General features: G+C 55.2%; 1 protein-coding gene across 1 annotated transcript in view; it reads right to left on the bottom strand.

Annotated features, from left to right (window-relative positions):
- The window catches only part of LOC142906274 (uncharacterized), a 65,199-nt gene extending 52,414 nt beyond the window's left edge, over nucleotides 1-12,785 (bottom strand). Inside the window, exons 1-2 of the mRNA XM_076053754.1 lie at nucleotides 12,770-12,785; nucleotides 11,219-11,443 (exon numbers count right to left, since the gene is read on the bottom strand). Coding sequence (XP_075909869.1) covers nucleotides 11,219-11,443; nucleotides 12,770-12,785 — 241 coding nt within the window. The remainder of the gene's footprint in view (nucleotides 1-11,218; nucleotides 11,444-12,769) is intronic.
- Between the last annotated feature and the right edge of the window lie 7,967 nt (nucleotides 12,786-20,752).

The following is a 20,752-nucleotide window of genomic DNA, read 5'->3' as shown; positions in this document are numbered from 1 at the left end:
ACCACCATCATCACCACCATCATCACCACCATCATCATCACCACTACCACCATCATCACCACCACCATCATCACCACTACCACCATCATCACCACCACCATCATCACCACCACCACCATCATCATCACCACCACCACCATCATCACCACTACCACCACCACCATCACCACCACCACCATCATCCTCACCACCACCACCACCATCATCACCACCACCACCACCATCATCATCATCACCACCACCACCATCATCATCATCACCACCACCATCATCGTCACCACCACCATCATCATCATCACCACCACCACCACCACCATCATCACCACTACCACCACCACCATCATCACCACCATCATCACCACCACCACCACCATCATCGTCACCACCACCACCACCATCATCATCACCACCACCATCATCACCACTACCACCATCATCATCACCACTACCACCATCATCATCATCACCACCACCACCATCATCACCACCACCACCACCATCATCATCACCACCACCACCACCATCATCATCATCACCACCACCACCACCATCATCATCATCACCACCACCATCACCATCATCACCACCATCACCACCACCATCATCACCACCACCACCACCATCATCATCATCACCACCACCACCATCATCATCATCATCACCACCACCACCACCATCATCATCATCACCACCATCACCATCATCACCACCATCACCACCACGACCATCATCACGTGGACATCTAGCAGGCAGCCAAAAACGCGTGGTGACGTTGATTTATAAATGTGGAGGAGGTAAAACCGGAGGATCCGGAGAACAATCCCACACTACCACGGTGAGAGAGAGAGACACCGCAAACTCCAAATATACAGCAGCAGCAGCAGCAGGCGTCAAGGTCAGGATCGAACCCACGACCTCCTGTCGACGCGGCGAGCTAGTTAACATCTCCTAGCCACCGTGATGATGATGATGATGAGAGAGACACGCAAACTGCAAATATACAGCAGCAGCAGGCGTCAGGGGTTGGGATAGAACCCACGACCTCCTGTATACCAAGCGAAGTAGTTAACATCTCCTAGCCACCGTGGTGAACTCAGGTGCAGTGGACCTCAGCCCACGCTCTCTCTCAAGAGAGGAGAGAGACACGGGGGTCGCTGCCACCGCTCGTTTCAAATTTCCCTCTCTCCCAGCTCACAGCCTCCCCCCCATCCCCCAACGAGGGGAGGGGGGGGAGCAGAGGGCTGGGTGGGAGGGGTAAGGGGGGGTAGACACCACAAAGCTGCATTCCACGGTGGAATTCAGGACAAAGCAGAAGCTGCCCACCCACCCAACTCTCTCCCCTATCTCCCCCCTCCCTCCCTCTCTCCTTCCTCCCAACTCTCTCCCCCTATCTCTCCCACCCTATCTCCCCCCTCTCCCCTCCCCCCACTCTCTCCCCCTCGGGAGGCTTCTGGAGATGCCCTCCCCTGGCCCATGAATTCTTCAAGGGGTGGCGGCGGCGGCGGTTCCGTTGATTGTTTTTGCCTTTTTTGAAATTTGAAATTATTACTTGCAACCATCTGACCTGAATATTAGCCCCTCCCTCTGCCCCCCCCCACCACCACCCCCTCCCCACCTCTATCCCCCCCCTCCCCCCCACTACCACCAGCCCCCCCCATCCCCCTCACCCCCCCACTACCACCAGCCCCTCCCCCCAATCCTCCTCTCCCCCCCACCACCACCAGCCCCTCCCCCCTCTCCCCTGGGGTCTGTTTTGAAGGCCGTGCCACCCACGTGGCCCCAGGTCGCCGTTGGGCCACGTGGTGGTGGGCCACTCACGCGGAAGTGGCGGTTTGCTCCTCTCCATCATTGTCGCGTTAAAAAATGTGTTATTTATTTATATATAAACATATATAAATACACATTTAATATATATAAATACACATTTAATGTATAAATGTGCTTATATCTTTTTTTAAATTCAAATATTATATACATTTGTTGTTGTGGATTTATATTTATTTATATATAAAGATATTTTGGGGGGGTAATTATATATAAATCAAAAATATTTATTCATTTGAAAACTTGATTTATTTTAAAAAATGATGGTGATGTCTCTGTAAGTGAGTGAAAGTCGCCTCTGTAGGTCACGGGGAGAGAGACACCGCAAACTCCAAATATACAGCAGGGGTCAGGGATCGAACCCACGATCTCCTGCACACCACGCGAGGTAGTTAACATCTCCTAGCCACCGTGATGATGATGAGAGAGAGACACGCAAACTCCAAATATACAGCAGACGTTAAGGTCGGGATCGAACCCACGACCTCCTGTAGACCAGGCGAGGTAGTTAACACCGCACCAGGTACTCATGCGAGGCTGAGTCGACCTAGGGGAGGCCCAGGACCGGTTCAGATAACCGTCACCCGTGGTGTTGGCCGTGAGCAGAAATCGAACTCGGGTCGCCAGGTTCGTAGCGCTAACCGCTACGCCACACACAACAACAACACCCAGCCATTCGCCACTAAGTGGCGGTGACGTCACCACGGCGCCTGTGCCAAGCTAGGTGCACCTTGAGGCCACTTGAAGTGTCGAACGCCCGTTGACAGGAGATCACGGGGCAGACCCAGCAGGTGCCACGGGTCGACTGACTGAGATGAGTGGCCGATGCACCACCTGTGCCCCCTACTGTGCCAACCCGCTGTGCTTTAGCCACCCGGCGCTCCGCTCGTTGTTGTGAGCGTCGCTCCTCCGCCCTCCGTTGTTGTTGGAGGGCGACTGCCTCCAACTGCCCAGTAGCGTCCTTCACGAGCCTCCTCCACAGAGGCCGATCTTGACACCGCTGCTACCGGTCATCGGCAAGTCCACTCAGCTCCACGTCCTCCTGTACCACATCACTCCATCTCTTCTCTAGCCCGTGCCGCGCCCGTTTAGCCCCCTCGATCCGGCCGAACAAAATCCGTTCCGGCACGCGGTGGCCGGGCATGCGGGTTCCACGACACGCATCCAACTCGCTCGCACTCTGCTGAGCCGGGGGGCGGGGGGGTGATGACCGCACAAACCGCACACAGACACCCAGAGCTCCGATGGTTTAAAATAATAATCAAATAAAGCCGCCACCTCTTTCAGAACTTTTGTTTTGTTTGAACCCCCCCTGACCCCCCCCGACCCCCCCCCAACCCCCCCCCGACCCCCCCCAACCCCCCCCCGACCCCCCCCCCCCTGACCCCCCCCCGACCCCCCCCCCCCCGACGTAACGGCCAGGGGCTCTCACACGCCTCACTCCGGGGGCGGTGCAGAGAGCCACAGTCCACCCATAGCCACGTCTGGCGGTGGGGGTGGTGGTGGGGGTGGTGGGGGTGGTGGTGGTGGTGGGGGTGGTGGTGGTGGGGGTGGCGGTTGTAGTGGCGGTTGAAATGGTGGTGGTGGCGGTGGTGGTGGCGGCGGTTGAAGTGGCGGCGGTTGCGGTGGTGGTGGTGGTTGTGGTGGTGGCGGTGGTGGTGGCGGCAGCGGTTATGGTAGTGGCAGTGGTTGTAATTGTGGTGGTGTCGGTGTCGGTGGTGGTGGTGGTGGTGATTGTGGTGGTGGTGGTGGTGTCGGTGGTGGTGGCGGTGATGATGAAGGTGGTGTTGTTGGCAGTGGTGGTGATTGTGGTGGTGATGGTGAAGGTGGTGTTGTTGGCAGTGGTGGTGATTGTGGTGGTGGTGGTGTCGGTGGTGGTGGCGGTGATGATGAAGGTGGTGTTGTTGGCAGTGGTGGTGATTGTGGTGGTGGTGGTGACGGTGATGATGAAGGTGGTGTTGTTGGCAGTGGTGGTGATTGTGGTGATTGTGGTGGTGGTGGTGGCGGTGACGATGAAGGTGGTGTTGTTGGCAGTGGTGGTGATTGTGGTGGTGGCAGTGGTGGTGGTGATCATAACCGTTCTCTTCTCCCATTGGTCCACGCCCCATCGCTTTTGAAAGACGCCAGGGTCCTTACAATTTAAACTTTGGACGAAATTAATTAAATATATATGTGTGTACACACGCGTGTGTGTGTCAGTGTGTGTGTGTCAGTGTGTGTAGCGGTTAGCGCTACGCTGCGCTACGAACCTGGCGACCCGGGTTCGATTCCCGCTCACGGCCAACACCGGTGACGATTATCTGAAACCGGTTCTGGGCCTCTCCTAGGTCGACTCAGCCTCAAATGAGTAACCTGGTGCGGTGTGTAAACATCGCCACTGGGGAGACAAAGGCGGTCGGGCGTGGTGCTGGCCGCCCACCCCCCTCGTGTACCGTGCCGGCCTTCATAGGTGCTCGCTAACAGCACTTGCCCCTACAGTCTGTTAAAGCTACATGGGGGATCTTTGTCTACTCATACACTCACACACACACTCACGCACACAACCCCACACACCCACACACACACTCACACCTACACACACCCACACACACACCCACTCACATACACCCACACACACACTCACTACCCACACACACACACTCACACCTACACACACCCACACACACACCCACTCACATATACCCACCCACACACTCACTACCCACACACACACACTCACCCACTCACACACACACCCCTTCACACACCCACACACACACCCACACACACACCCACACTCACACACACCCACACACACACACACCCACACACACACCCACACACAAACCCACACACCCACACACACACCCACACACACACACCCACACACACACACCCACACACACACACCCACACACACACACCCAACAAGACGCTCTCCCACGCTCGTCCTGACGCCGAGCACCAACGGACCTCACCACTCCCCTTTCACTGCCCATAATTGGTGGTGGCAGCGTGGAGATCCCCCCAACGCCCCACGCTGTAGAACCACAACCCCCTAGAACCACGACCCCCCTAGAACCACGACCCCCCTAGAACCACGACCCCCATAGAACCACGACCCCCCTAGAACCACGACCCCCCTAGAACCAGGACTCCCTAGAACCACGACCCCCATAGAACCACGACCCCCTAGAACCACGACCCCCATAGAACCACGACCCCCTAGAACCACGACCCCCATAGAACCACGACCCCCTAGAACCACGACCCCCCTAGAACCACGACCCCCCTAGAACCAGGACCCCCTAGAACCACGACCCCCATAGAACCACGACCCCCCTAGAACCACGACCCCCTAGAACCACGACCCCCATAGAACCACGACCCCCCTAGAACCACGACCCCCTACAACCAGGACCCCCCTAGAACCACGACCCCCAGAGAACCACGACCCCCTAGAACCGCGACCCACTAGAACCACGACCCCCTAGAACCACGACCCCATAGAACCACGACCCCCCTAGAACCACGAACCCCCTAGAACCACGACCCCCCTAGAACCACGACCCCCAGAGAACCAGGACCCCCATAGAACCACGACCCCCCTAGAACCACGACCCCCAGAGAACCAGGACCCCCATAGAACCACGACCCCCAGAGAACCACGACCCCCCCTAGAACCAGGACCCCCCTAGAACCACGACCCCCATAGAACCACGACCCCCTAGAACCACGACCCCCATAGAACCACGACCCCCAGAGAACCACGACCCCCATAGAACCACGACCCCCTAGAACCACGACCCCCAGAGAACCACGACCCCCCTAGAACCACGACCCCCTAGAACCACGACCCCCTAGAACCACGACCCCCAGAGAACCACGACCCCCTAGAACCACGACCCCCAGAGAACCACGACCCCCCTAGAACCACGACCCCCCTAGAACCAGGACCACGCACCCAATACAGAACCCTTTGTTTCATCCAACACAGAACCCTCGTCCCAAAGTGACGCATTTAACCAGTTACTTGGCTGCCCCTATAAATATCCACGTGACGATGATGATGACGATGATGATGACGATGATGATGACGATGATGACAATGACGACGATGACGACGACGACGATGATGACGACGACGATGACAACGATGACGACGATGATGACGATGACGACGACAACGATGACGACGACGATGATGACGATGATGACGATGACGATGATGATGACGACGATGATGACGATGATGACGATGATGATGACGATGACGACGATAATGCCGATGATGATGACGACGATGATGATGACGATGATGATGACGACGATGACGATGATGACGATGACGACGACGACGATGACGACATCACCAACACCACCACCACCACCATCACCACCACCGTCGCCGCGGTGTTGGGTTCATGGCGGTTGCCGGGAGACACCGTGAATGGGATTCTGTGACACCGTCCTGGCCATGACAAGCCGGAGGAGCGGCGTGCCCTGGGTGGGTAGTGGAGGGGTGTGTGGGGGTGGCGTGTGGGTAGTGTGTGGGTAGTGGAGGGGTGTGTGGGGGTGGTGTGTGGGAAGTGTGTGGGGGTAGTGGAGGGGTGTGTGGGGTAGTGGAGGGGTGTGTGGGGTAGTGGAGGGGTGTGTGGGGGTGGCGTGTGGGTAGTGTGTGGGTAGTGGAGGGGTGTGTGTGGGTAGTGGAGGGGTGTGTGGGGATGGTGTGTGGGGTGTGTGGGGGTAGTGGAGGGGTGTGTGGGGGTGGTGGAGGGGTGTGTGGGGGTAGTGGAGGGGTGTGTGGGGGTAGAGGGGTGTGGGTGGGTAGTGGAGGGGTGTGTGGGGGTGGCGTGTGGGTAGTGTGTGGGTAGTGGAGGGGTGTGTGTGGGTGGTGTGTGGGTTGTGAAAGGGTGGTGTGTAGGTAGTGGAGGGGTGTGTGTGGGTGGTGTGTGGGCGGTGGCGGTGGAGTGTGGGTTGTGGAGGGGTGTGTGGGGGTGGTGGAGGGGTGTGTGGGTGGTGTGTGGGTGGTGGGGGTGGTGTGTGGGGGTGGTGGAGGGGTGTGTGGGGGTGGTGGAGGGGTGTGTGGGTAGTGTGTGGGTAGCAGTGGGGTATGTGGGTAGGAGTGGGGTGTGTCAGTAGCAGTGGGGTGTGTGAGTAGTGTGTGGGGTAGGATTGGGGTGTGTGGGTAGTGTGTGGGTAGTGTGTGGGTAGTGGAGGGGTGTGTGGGTAGTGTGTGGGTAGGAGTGGGGTGTGTGGGTAGTGTGTGGGTAGCAGTGGCATGTGTGGGTAGTGTGTGGGTAGTGTGTGGGTAGTGTGTGGGTAGGAGTGGGGTGTGTGGGTAGTGTGTGGGTAGTGTGTGGGTAGTGTGTGGGTAGTGTGTGGGTAGTGTGTGCGTAGCGTGTGGGTAGTGTGTGGGTAGTGTGTGGGTTGCAGTGGGGTGTGTGAGTAGTGTGTGGGTAGTGTGTGGGTTGCAGTGGGGTGTGTGAGTAGTGTGTGGGTAGTGTGTGGGTAGTGTGTGGATTGCAGTGAGGTGTGCGAGCTCTCCGCTTTTCCAGGAACAGAGGGCTAAGTCAGATTACCAAGCTGAATGGCTGAGTCTGTTGTGTCTTTGTTTGCGCCTGTGAGCTCACTAACAACACTATTTGTCCAAACAGTGTGTATGCCTACATGGGGTAGGTTTGCCTTTGTGTGTGTGTGTGTGCATGGCTGTTGTGTAGGCGTTTCGGTTTGAGTGTGTAATGCAGTGGGGAGAGTGGTAGCGTAGGGGTTAGCGCTACGCTGCGCTACGAACCCGGCGACCCGAGTTCGATTCCCGCTCATGGCCAACACCGGCGGCGATTATCAGAACCGGTCATGGGTAACTGCTAGGTCGACTCGGCATCAAATGAGTACCTGGTGCGGTGCGTGGTAAACATCGCCACTGGGGAGACAAAGGCGGCTGGGAGTGGGACTGGCCACACACAGCTACCTACACCTCCACCTACACACACAGCTACCCACACCTACACACACACACAGCTACCTACACACACAGCTACCCACACACACACTTAGCTACCTACACACACACAGCTACCTACACACACACACAGTTACTTACACACACACAGCTACCTATACACACACACACCTCCACCTACACACACAGCTACCCACACCACCAGACACACACAGCTACCTACACACACACAGCTACCTACACTCACACAGCTACCCACACCTCCACCTACACACAAACAGCTACCTACACACACACAGCTACCTACACATACACACAGCTACCTACACACACACAGCTACCTACACACACACACAGCTACCTACACACACACACAGCTACCTACACACACAGCTACCTACACACACAGCTACCTACCTACACACACAGCTACCTACACACACACAGCTACCTACACACCTACACACACAGCTATCTACACACACACAGCTACCTACACACACAGCTACCTACACACACACAGCTACCTACACACACACACAGCTACCTACACACACAGCTACCTACACACACAGCTACCTACACACACACCTCCACCTACACACACAGCTACCTACACACACAGCTGCCTACACACACACAGCTACCTACACACACAGCTACCTACACACACACCTCCACCTACACACACAGCTACCTACACACACACAGCTACCTCCACCTACACACACAGCTACCTACACACACACACAGCTACCTCCACCTACACACACAACTACCTACACACACAGCTACCTACACACACACCTACACACACAGCTACCTACACACACACACAGCTACCTACACACACAGCTACCTACACACACAGCTACCTACACACACAGCTACCTACACACACACAGCTACCTCCACCTACACACAGCTACCTACACACACACACAGCTACCTACACACACACACAGCTACCTACACACACAGCTAACTACACACACACACAGCTACCTACACACACAGCTACCTAAACACACACCTCCACCTACACACACACACACACCTACACACACAGCTACCTACACACACAGCTACCTACACACACAGCTACCTACACACACACCTCCACCTACACACACACAGCTACCTACACACACACAGCTACCTACACACACACACACACACCTACACACACAGCTACCTACACACACACAGCTACCTACACACACAGCTACCTACACACACAGCTACCTACACACACACACAGCTACCTACACACACACAGCTACCTACACCCACAGCTACCTACACACACACCTCCACCTACACACACACACCTACACACACAGCTACCTACACACACAGCTACCTACACACACACCTCCACCTACACACACTGCTACCTACACACACAGCTACCTACACACACAGCTACCTACACACACAGCTACCTACACACACAGCTACCTACACACACAGCTACCTACACACACACCTCCACCTACACACACAGCTACCTACACACACACACAGCTACCTACACACACACACAGCTACCTACACACACACACAGCTACCTACACACACAGCTACCTACACACACAGCTACCTATACACACACACAGCTACCTATACACACACACACACACACCTACACACACAGCTACCTACACACACAGCTACCTACATACACAGCTACCTACACACAGCTACCTACACACACACCTACACACACAGCTACCTACACACACACAGCTACCTACACACACACCTCCACCTACACACACAGCTACCTACATACACAGCTACCTACACACAGCTACCTACACACACACACACCTACACACACCTCCACCTACACACACAGCTACCTACCTACACACACACAGCTACCTACACACACAGCTACCTACAGACACAGGGTATATTGTGTCCGCCAGGTAGCGCCATGGAAGTGAAGCTGCCCGTCACAAAGGAGAACCACCACAATCTCTCTCTCACTCTCACTCACTCGGTGTCACCCGCCCGCCAACCCCATCACTGCCCCCTCATCCGTGACCGCTGCCAGGGTGAGAGGGGGGGAGGTCACGGAGGGGTCACGGGGGAGGGTCTCTGGACACACTCTGGGGGGGTGGTGCGTGTGTGGGGGGGGTGGTGCGTGTGGGGGGGGGGGTTACGTTCAGAGTGACCGGGTTTGTGTCCAGAGCACGGAATCCAGCCTCCATGAACCCCCCAGCCCCATCGCAACTACGAGCGGTGAGAGGTCGCGAGGGTGACCCGAGACCGGGGGGTTTGGGAGAGACAAAGGCGGCCGGGAGAGCGTGGTCTTTCACGGCCCCCCACCACCCTCCCATAGGCACCGCGGTACCGGCGTCCATAGGCGCCGCTCGAGAGCAACACTCGCGAAATAACAAACACATTGTTTTACTTGACCAGGTAAGGACCCGGCCATCACCATCATCATCATCACGTGGGAATTTACAGCAGCAGCAGCCGAATGACTCTAAAACGCGTGGTTGACGTTGATTCTAAATGTGTGGAGGGGGAAAAAAAATCCACACGACCACGGGGAGAGAGAGAAAGAGAGAGAGACACGCAAACTCCAAATATATAGCAGCAGCAGCAGCAGGCGTCAGGGGTCGGGGTCGAACCCACGACCTCCTGTAGACAAGGCGAGGTAGTTAACATCTCCTAGCCACCGTGATGATGATGAGAGAGAGAGACATGCAAACTCCAAATATACAGCAGCAGCAGGCGTCAGGGGTCGGGGTCGAACCCACGACCTCCTGTAGACCAGGCGAGGTAGTTAACATCTCATAGTCACTGTGATGATGATGAGAGAGAGACGCAAACTCCAAATATACAGCAGCAGGCTTCAGGGTCGAGATCGAAGCCACAACCTCTTGTATGCCAAGCGAGGTAGTTAACATCTCCTAGCCACCGTGATGATGAGAGAGAGACACACAAACTCCAAATATATAGCAGCAGGCGTCAGGGGTCGAGATGGAACCCACGACCTCCTGAATACCAGGCGAGGTAGTCAACATCTCCTAGCCACCGTGATGATGATGATGATGAGAGAGACACGCAAACTCCAAATATACAGCAGCAGCAGGCGTCAGGGGTCGGGGTCGAACCCACAACCTCCTGTAGACCAGGCGAGGTAGTTAACATCTCCTAGCCACTGTGAGATGGAACCCACGACCTCCTGTAGACCAAGCGAGGTAGTTAACATCTCCTAGCCACTGTGAGATGGAACCCACGACCTTCTGTAGACCAAGCGAGGTAGTCAACATCTCCTAGCCACCGTGATGATGATGATGAGAGAGAGAGAGACACGCGCAAACTCCAAATACACAGCAGCAGCAGGCGTCGTCAGGGATCGGGGTCGAACCCACGACCTCCTGTACACCAGGCGAGGTAGTCAACATCTGGGCAACGCGACCTCTGCAAACTCACCAGCGTAGTGCGGGTCGATGTGCGGCGGGTAAAACCCGAACTGGATGTAGATGGGGATGGGCAGCCCGTTCCGGAACCACTCGATCACGTGCAGGGGAATGGATCCCGATCCGGAATCCGGCCCGGAACCGGCTCCGGGTCGCGGCGCGGACTCGGGGAAGAGGCACGGCATGACGGCGCGCTCACCAATCCTCGCCGACACGGGGCGCGGGTCCAGGGACGCGGCTGGGACACACGGGGGGGGACACGGGGGGACACGGGGGGGGACACAAGGAGGGAGACACGGGGGGACACAGGGAGGGAGACAAGCAGACAAGGAGGGAGACAAGGAGGGACGACACACGGGGGACACAAGGAGGGACACACGGGGGACACAAGGAGGGAGACAAGGAGGGAGACAAGGAGGGAAACAAGGAGGGAGACAAGGAGGGAGACAAGGAGAGAGACAAGGAGGGAAACAAGGAGACAAGGAGGGAGACAAGGAGGGAGACAAGGAGGGAGACAAGGAGGGAGACAAGGAGAGACACAAGGAGGGAGACAAGGAGGGAGACAAGGAGACAAGGAGGGAGACAAGGAGACAAGGAGGGAGACAAGGAGGGAGACAAGGAGGGAGACAAGGAGGGAGACAAGGAGGGAGACAAGGAGGGAGACAAGGAGGGAGACAAGGAGACAAGGAGGGAGACAAGGAGGGAGACAAGAAGGGAGACAAGGAGGGAGACAAGGAGACAAGGAGGGAGACAAGGAGACAAGGAGGGAGACAAGGAGGGAGACAAGGAGACAAGGAGGGAGACAAGGAGACAAGGAGGGAGACAAGGAGGGAAACAAGGAGACAAGGAGGGAGACAAGGAGGGAGACGAGGGAGACAAGGAGACAAGGAGGGAGACAAGGAGGGAGACGAGGGAGACAAGGAGACAAGGAGGGAGACAAGGAGGGAGACAAGGAGGGAGACAAGGAGGGAGACAAGGAGACAAGGAGGGAGACAAGGAGGGAGACAAGGAGGGAGACAAGGAGACAAGGAGGAAGACAAGGAGGGAGACAAGGAGGGAGACAAGGAGGGAGACAAGGAGACAAGGAGGGAGACAAGGAGACAAGGAGGGAGACAAGGAGGGAGACAAGGAGACAAGGAGGGAGACAAGGAGACAAGGAGGGAGACAAGGAGGGAAACAAGGAGACAAGGAGGGAGACAAGGAGGGAGACGAGGGAGACAAGGAGACAAGGAGGGAGACAAGGAGGGAGACGAGGGAGACAAGGAGACAAGGAGGGAGACAAGGAGGGAGACAAGGAGGGAGACAAGGAGGGACACAAGGAGGGAGACAAGGAGGGACACACGGGGGGACACAGGGAGGGAGACAAGGAGGGAGACAAGGAGACAAGGAGGGAGACGAGGGAGACAAGGAGGGAGACAAGGAGGGAGACAAGGAGAGACACAAGGAGGGAGACAAGGAGGGAGACAAGGAGGGAGACAAGGAGGGAGACAAGGAGGGAGACAAGGGGACATGAGGCTGGAGAGAAACAGAGAGGGGCCACACACAAAGTCCATGGGACTGGCACCGGAGATTCCTCGCATCTCGGCCACTAACCAGGGTCACCACCTTGGGTAGTCCACCCACCCACGGGGCTGGTGGTGGTAGCGGATGGTAGTGGGTGGATGGTAGTGGGTGGGTGGTAGTGGGTGGGTGGTAGTGTGTGGGTGGTAGTGTGTGGTTGGTAATGTGTGGGTGGTAGTGTGTGGGTGGTAGTGTGTGGTTGGTAGTGGGTGGGTGGTAGTGTGTGGGTGGTAGTGTGTGGGTGGTAGTGTGTGGGTGGTAGTGTGTGGTTGGTAGTGGGTGGTTGGTAGTGGTTGGTAGTGTGTGGGTGGTAGTGGGTGGGTGGTAGTGTGTGGGTGGTAGTGGTTGGCAGTGGGTGGGTGGTAGTGTGTGGGTGGTAGTGGTTGGTAGAAGGTGGGTGGTAGTGGGTGGGTGGTAGTGTGTGGGTGGTAGTGGTTGGTAGTGGGTGTGTGGTAGTGTGTGGGTGGTAGTGGTTGGTAGTGGGTGGGTGGTAGTGTGTGGGTGGTAGTGGTTGGCAGTGGGTGGGTGGTGGTGTGTGGGTGGTAGTGGTTGGTAGAAGGTGGGTGGTAGTGGGTGGGTGGTAGTGTGTGGGTGGTAGTGGTTGGTAGTGGGTGTGTGGTAGTGTGTGGGTGGTAGTGGTTGGTAGTGGGTGGGTGGTAGTGTGTGGGTGGTCGTGGTGATCAGGTCGAGGGGTTTAACCGGTTACGAGATCTCGTGTATCCCCCCCACAACACCATCCCAGGTGGCCTTCGGGCAAAATATTTTTCAATGACTCAACATTATCACTGGACAACAATATCACTGCACACCCCCCCCCCACTGCCACCCCGAGGGTGAGGGGCACGGGTGCAGGCGCAGCCCTGCAAGTGCCGGCTCACGCACACTGCAGCAGCAGCAGCATCATCATCATGGGTGTTTAGGGCTGGTGTTAATCATCACGTGGGAATCTACAGCAGCCAGAATCGGAACCAGTTAGGGGAGCCATGGGGTAAGAGCGTTATAACAACAAACAACACATGGGTGCAAAGTACAAGCAAGGTAATCAACATCATCCAGACACACAAACAAACACAACGCCAAACCATCGCCATCCTACCAGGCAAAGCTCCCACTGTGCTATTCGCTCATCTTTCAGACGCGACCTGGGCCACCACAAATGACAGCATCTTACCAAAGGGGCCGCATCATCTGGAAATGCAGCGCGCCAACATCATCCAAACCATCTCAAGGCATGTTTCTAGACGTGGAGGGAAAAACCCGGAGGACCCGCAGAAGTAAATAAATCCACGCGAGCACGGGGAAAGAGACACCGCAAACTCCAAATATACAGCAGCAGCAGGCGTCAGGGTCGGGAACGGAACCACGACCTCCTGTAGACCAGGCGAGGTAGTTAACATCTCATAGACAACGTGGGATCGAACCCACGACCTCCTGTAGACCATGCGAGGATAGTTAGCATATCCTAGCCACCGTTGCACCCTTGAATGCAGGGACCGCTCAATTTACGAACGAGTTCAGTTCTAGAGATCTATGTTCGCAAATCCAACTTTACTCTTGTTGATCCCAAACACGTTGTACCGCTTGTACACTAACATGGGGAATGGCTTTAAAAGTTGTATAATCTCCTGCAGATGTAGATGCCACCGGTTCTTCACGTTCTGTAGATGTAGATGCCACTGGTTCTTCACGTCCTGCAGATGTAGATGCCACTGGTTCTTCATGTTCTGCAGATGTAGATGCCATTGGTTTTTCACGTTCTGCAGATGTAGATGCCACTGGTTCTTCACGTTCTGCAGATGTAGATGCCACTGGTTCTTCACGTTCTGCAGATGTAGATGCCATTGGTTTTCACGTTCTGCAGATGTAGATGCCACTTGTTCTTCACGTTATGTAGATGTAGATGCCACTGGTTCTTCACGTTCTGCAGATGTAGATGCCACTGGTTCTTCACGTCCTGCAGATGTAGATGCCACTGGTTCTTCAGGTTCTGCAGATGTAGATGCCACTGGTTCTTCACGTTCTGCAGATGTAGATGCCACTGGTTCTTCACGTTCTGGAGATGTAGATGCCACTGGTTCTTCACCTTCTGCAGATGTAGATGCCATTGGTTTTTCACGTTCTGCAGATGTAGATGCGACTTGTTCTTCACGTTATGCAGATGTAGATGCCACTGGTTCTTCACGTTCTGCAGATGTAGATGCCACTGATTCTTCACGTTCTGCAGATGTAGATGCCATTGGTTTTTCACGTTCTGCAGATGTAGATGCCACTGGTTCTTCACGTTATGTAGATGTAGATGCCACTGGTTCTTCACGTTCTGCAGATGTAGATGCCACTGGTTCTTCACGTTCTGTAGATGTAGATGCCATTGGTTCTTCACGTTCTGCAGATGTAGATGCCACTGGTTCTTCACGTTCTACAGATGTAGATGCCACTGGTTCTTCACGTTCTGCAGATGTAGATGCCACTGGTTCTTCACGTTCTGGAGATGTAGACGCTACTGGTTCTTCACGTTCTATAGATGTAGATGCCACTGGTTCTTCATGTTCTGTAGATGTAGATGCCACCACCGCCATCTATCGCGCTGCGGTTCAACTTGTGACTCTCGGTCCGAACAGCTGCAACTGGACATTCGGACAGGCTTGTTCGTATCTCTGAAAGTTCGTAAGTAGAGGGGTCCCTGTACTCCAGTCCAGAAGTGGGAGCAGCCACTGCTGCTGTCTGCCACCACCGCCACCACCACCACCACCGCCACAGCCACCACCACAGCCACCACCACAGCTACCACCACAGCCACCACCACAACCACCGCCGCCACCACCACAGCCACCGCCACCACCAGCACCGCAACCACCACCGCCACCACCGCCACCACAGCCACCACCACAGCCAACACCACCACCGCCACCACCACAGCCACCATTATCGCCACCACCACCGTCACCACCGCCACCACCACCACTATCGCCACCACCACCACCGCCACCGCCACAGCCACCACTATAGCCACCACCACCACCACAGCCACCACTATCGCCACCACCATCGCCACCACCGCCACCACCATCGCCACCACCACCACCGCCAACACCAGGGGCTGCCTGGCCCCATCAGCCTCGGGACATCATCTCAAATTGTTCACATCGGTGCTTATTTCTTATTTATTTAATCGTATTTTTCCTTGCGGGTAATTTATATCGGTTTGCGAGAGACGGAGAGGGAGGGCAGGAACACGATCTGGTTTTCTCTTTTTTCTCTCGAAACTTTGCATATTCTACATTCCTGTGGCAGGGCACAGTATGTTTGTCGCTACATTCATCATCGGGGTCGTAAAAAAATCACTGCTACGGCGTTTGTGTACGCAGGAGTGTCTCGCTGAGTAAGTCTCAATACCCAATGTTCAGGAGGGTCCTGCCAAGGCTGGCAAGATGTTAACTACCTCGCCTGGTATACAGGAGGTCGTCTGATCCTGTGCCACTACTGGACATCCGTGAAAGAAGAGCTTTATAGCTCATCAGATTCATCCCATAGTCTCAATTAATGTTCTCATTCTGATTTCCTCCGTGGTGACGCTGAGGATGATTGCGTTGCATGAACAATGCATTGCATGAAAATTGCATTGCATGAAGCTTGCATTGCATGAACACTAGATTGCATGAAGATTGCATTGCATGAAGATTGCATTGCATGAACATTGTATCCTTGCCCATCGCCCACTATTTCATTCAATCTCATCATCATCACGGTGGCTATGAGATGTTAACTACCTCGCATGGTATACAGGAGGTCGTGGGTTCGATCCCGACCCTGACGCCTGCTGCTGTATATTTGGAGTTTGCGTGTCTCTCTCATCATTATCACGGTGGCTAGGAGATGTTAACTACCTCGCCTGGTCTACAGGAGGTCGTGGGTTCGATCCCGACCCTGACGCCTGCTGCTGCTGTATATTTGGAGTTTGCGTGTCTCTCTCTCATCATCATCACGGTGGCTAGGAGATGTTAACTACCTCGCCCGGTATACAGGAGGTCGTGGGTTCTATCCCGACCCTGACGCCTGCTGCTCCCGCTGCCCGTGATCGCGATTTGTCTGCCGCTAGAAACTTCCACGCGACGACAACGACGACGATGATAAGCCACATGCCTGAGCAAACCATTTGTGATGGCCAGGTCCCCCTTCTGACATAGAGAGAGAGAGAGCTACTTAGCCTCAGCGGGACTTTACTTGGCAAAACAAAATGCCGCTGCCCCTGCCCGCTCCCTCCTCAATGCGCGTGATCCCGAGCGAGCGATTTGCCGAGTGAACGATTCGGCGACGCGGGGATGCCTCGGTGACGCTGTGCGGGTTTGTTCACGGGGCCGACGACGAGGTTGGTGGTGGGGGGGGTAGAGACGGCAAACTCCACGAAGATCCGCTCCCGTGTCGCCTTCACACGCTGTTGGGGCGAGTGCTGTTGGGGCGAGTGCTGTTCAGCGAGCACCGGGGGGGGGAAGGCCGGCCAACGGCACACGAGGGGCTGGGTAGGGCCGCCGAACACGATTTGGGGGAAAATGTCAAACTGCGATGTCTCCGGCAAGTGTTGCGATCGCGATTCGATTTGCGATGACGTTTTTTTTTTAAAGGCGAGCTTCAGTTCAATGTTCACTGTGTAATAGGTGCATTACCACGTGATACCATCGCATCGTGAACTGCTCTATATATTTTCCATTTAAAGCTTTCGTGAATGCAAGGATTCATCTTCTTTGGTGCTTTCGGTAAAGTCACGTAGAATGAGAACAAAATAATAAATTGATAAAATAAGACGAATACAATTCTCACGACGTTTTCGGGCCACAACACAAGTAGCCTTCATCAGTGGAGCGCTGTCGTCCCGACAGTTCTGTTCTTTCACCTGATGAAGGCTGCTTGTGTTGTGGCCGAAACGTCGTGAGAATTTTATTGTCTTATTTTTATTTTATTTCATTCTCATTCTACTCGACTTTACCGAAAGAACCAAAGAAGACGCGCTATATATTCGAATGCAGAGATGAGAACTTCAAAGATATGAATTGCTTCCAACATGCATTCATTACAAATGCTTTAATTTAAATAGAACAAACATAGCACAAGCGTTAAGTTAAATAAGTAAAGTTACAATGATAATAATCAAAACAAAACAACGCCAATAACAAATAGGGATTTTAAAATCGTAAAAAAAAACGCAGCCTTTGCGATTTGCTTGTCGCATTGTTTCAAATTGCGATTTGAAATCGATTAATCGTTCAGCCCTAGCCAGCACCCACGCCCGGCCGCCTTTGTCTCCCCGATGTTCGCACACCGCACCAGGTACTCATTTGAGGCCGAGTCGACCTAGTGGGAGGCCCAGGACCCGGTCGCAGGTAATCGTCACCAGTTGTCGGTGGCCGTGTGTGGAGGTGTGTGTGTGTAGGTGTGGGTGGCAGTGTGTGTGTGTGTAGGTGTGTGGCAGTGTGTGTGTGTGTAGGTGTGTGTGGCAGTGTGTGTGTGGAGGTGTGTGTGTGTGTGTAGGTGGCTGTGTGTGTAGCTGTGTGTGTGTGGGTGAAGGTGTGTGTGGCAGTGTGTGTGTGTGTAGGTGGCTGTGTGGGTAGCTGTGTGTGTGTGTAGGTGTGTGTGGAGGTGTGTGTGTGTAGGTGGCTGTGTGGGTGGCAGTGTGTGTGTGTAGGTGGAGGTGTGTGTGGAGGTGTGTGTGTGTAGGTGGAGGTGTAGGTGGAGGTGTGTGTGGAGGTGTGTGTGGAGGTGTGTGTGTGTGTAGGTGGAGGTGTGTGTGGCAGTGTGTGTGTGTAGGTGGAGGTGTGTGTGGCAGTGTGTGTCTAGGTGGAGGTGTGTGTGGCAGTGTGTGTGTGTAGGTGGCTGTGTGGGTAGCTGTGTGTGTGTGCAGGTGTGGGTGGCAGTGTGTGTGTGTAGGTGGCTGTGTGTGTAGGGAGTTGTGTGTGTGTGGGTGGCAGTGTGTATGTGTAGGTAGCTGTGTGTGTGTGTGTAGGTAGCTGTGTGTGTGTGGCCAGTCCCACTCCCAGCCGCCTTTGTCTCCCCAGTGGCGATGTTTACCACGCACCGCACCAGGTACTCATTTGATGCCGAGTCGACCTAGCAGTTACCCATGACCCGTTCTGATAATCGTCGCCGGTGTTGGCCGTGAGCGGGAATCTAACTCGGGTCGCCCCGGGGTTTCGTAGCGCAGCGTGGCGCTAACCGCTGCACCACCGCTCCCCGCTCACCCAGCCAGCCGCACTCATTCCACGGCGCGAACTCGGACCCACGTTGTTACAAAGATAAAGCTCCCCTCCCGACCCCGGCACGTGTAGCCTCAGCAGACCGTTGGGGCAAGCGCCGTCCGTAGCGAGCAGCGCCGATGGAAGGCCGGCGCTGTGGCACACCGAGGGTGGCGCAGCACCCACGCACGCCCGGCCGCCTTTGTCTCCCCCAGTGATGTGAGACGTTCGCCCGCACACACACACACACACACCGCACCGGGAACTCGTTCGGGGCCGAGTCCCAGGGACCCGGTCGCAGATACTCCTCGCCGCTTGTCGGCGGCGGTGAGCGGGAATCGAACTCGGGTCGTGCCGGGGTTTCGTGGGGCAAGGTAGCGCCGACCCCAACGCCACCGCTAACCCCAACACGTGCACAGGGGACGCACAGGCGTGGCACACGATGCACGCTGTCTATGCTAATTGTTGTAATAATTATATTTGGGTGCAACTTGAGCCTTCGTCATATATTACACGGCTGTAGTGGGGTTTTTTTATTTTTTTTGTTACATCGCGCTCACGCATCTCGTTAAGTAATTTGAGAACACTGCCGGGAAACATTGGGGCTGGGTTCAATCCCAATCCCTGGGTCTGGGCGTCACTCTCTGTCTCTCTCAGGGCGGTCAGAATGACCGTGGCTAAGATACTGAGTCAGCATGGTTGAGAGTTCCGGGGTCTCTGTGTGAGTCTATGGGTCTCTGTGTGTGTCTATGGGTCTCTGTGTGAGTCTGTGGGTCTCTGTGCGAGTCTGTGGGTCTCTGTGTGTGTCCATGGGTCTCTGTGTGTGTCTATGGGTCTCTGTGTGAGTCTGTGGGTCTCTGTGTGAGTCTGTGGGTCTCTGTGTGAGTCTATGGGTCTCTGTGTGAGTCTGTGGGTCTCTGTGTGAGTCTATGGGTCTATGTGTGAGTCTATGGGTCTCTGTGAGTCTGTGGGTCTCTGTGTGAGTCTATGGGTCTCTGTGTGAGTGTATGGGTCTCTGTGCGTCCATGGGTCTCTGTGTGAGTCTATGGGTCTCTATAGGAGTCTATGTGTCTCTATGTGAGTCTATGGGTCTCTGTGTGAGTCTATGGGTCTCTGTATGAGTCCATGGGTCTCTGTGTGAGTCTATGGGTTTCTGTGTGAGTCTATGGGTCTCTGTGTGAGTCTATCGGTCTCTGTGTGTGTCTATGGGTCTCTGTGTGAGTCTATGCGTCTCTGTGTGAGTCTGTGGGTCTCTATGTGAGTCTATGGGTCTCTGTGTGAGTCTATGGGTCTCTGTGTGAGTCTATGGGTCTCTGTGTGAGTCTATCTGTCTCTGTGTGAGTCTATGGGTCTCTGTGTGAGTCTATGGGTCTCAATGCGAGTCTATGGGTCTCTATGCGAGTCTATGGGGTCTATGAGACGCCGCTATACTCCCTGTGGTTGGGGCTGAAACCCGGATTGGAACCCGGATTGGAACCCGGATTGCAATCCAGGATCCCAGCCGGTTCTGGCTCGGTCCTCTCTCACGAATCCCGTGAGACACCCGGCCCGCCCCGTTCACTCCCAGGTATCTTTAAAACAAACAAAAAGCACCATAGCCTGCCTCGATAAGCCTCGGGGCTTACCACGGAATCCCCAATAATCCCCAGAAGTGCATCGGCACGGCTCCGCGAGCCTCCTCGCGCATTAACACCGAGCCCCGCGATCCCCATCCAGCAGCGGAGAGACCAAGGCCCCGCCCATCATCATCATCATTATTATTA

This window comes from Petromyzon marinus, chromosome 62, assembly GCF_048934315.1.
Source record: "Petromyzon marinus isolate PM22_M1 ecotype Great Lakes invasive population chromosome 62, UKy_Petmar_22M1.pri1.0, whole genome shotgun sequence".
NCBI lineage: Eukaryota > Metazoa > Chordata > Hyperoartia > Petromyzontiformes > Petromyzontidae > Petromyzon > Petromyzon marinus.
The sequence above is the reverse complement of the archived record's forward strand: the minus strand, read 5'-3'. Positions and strand labels throughout refer to the sequence as shown.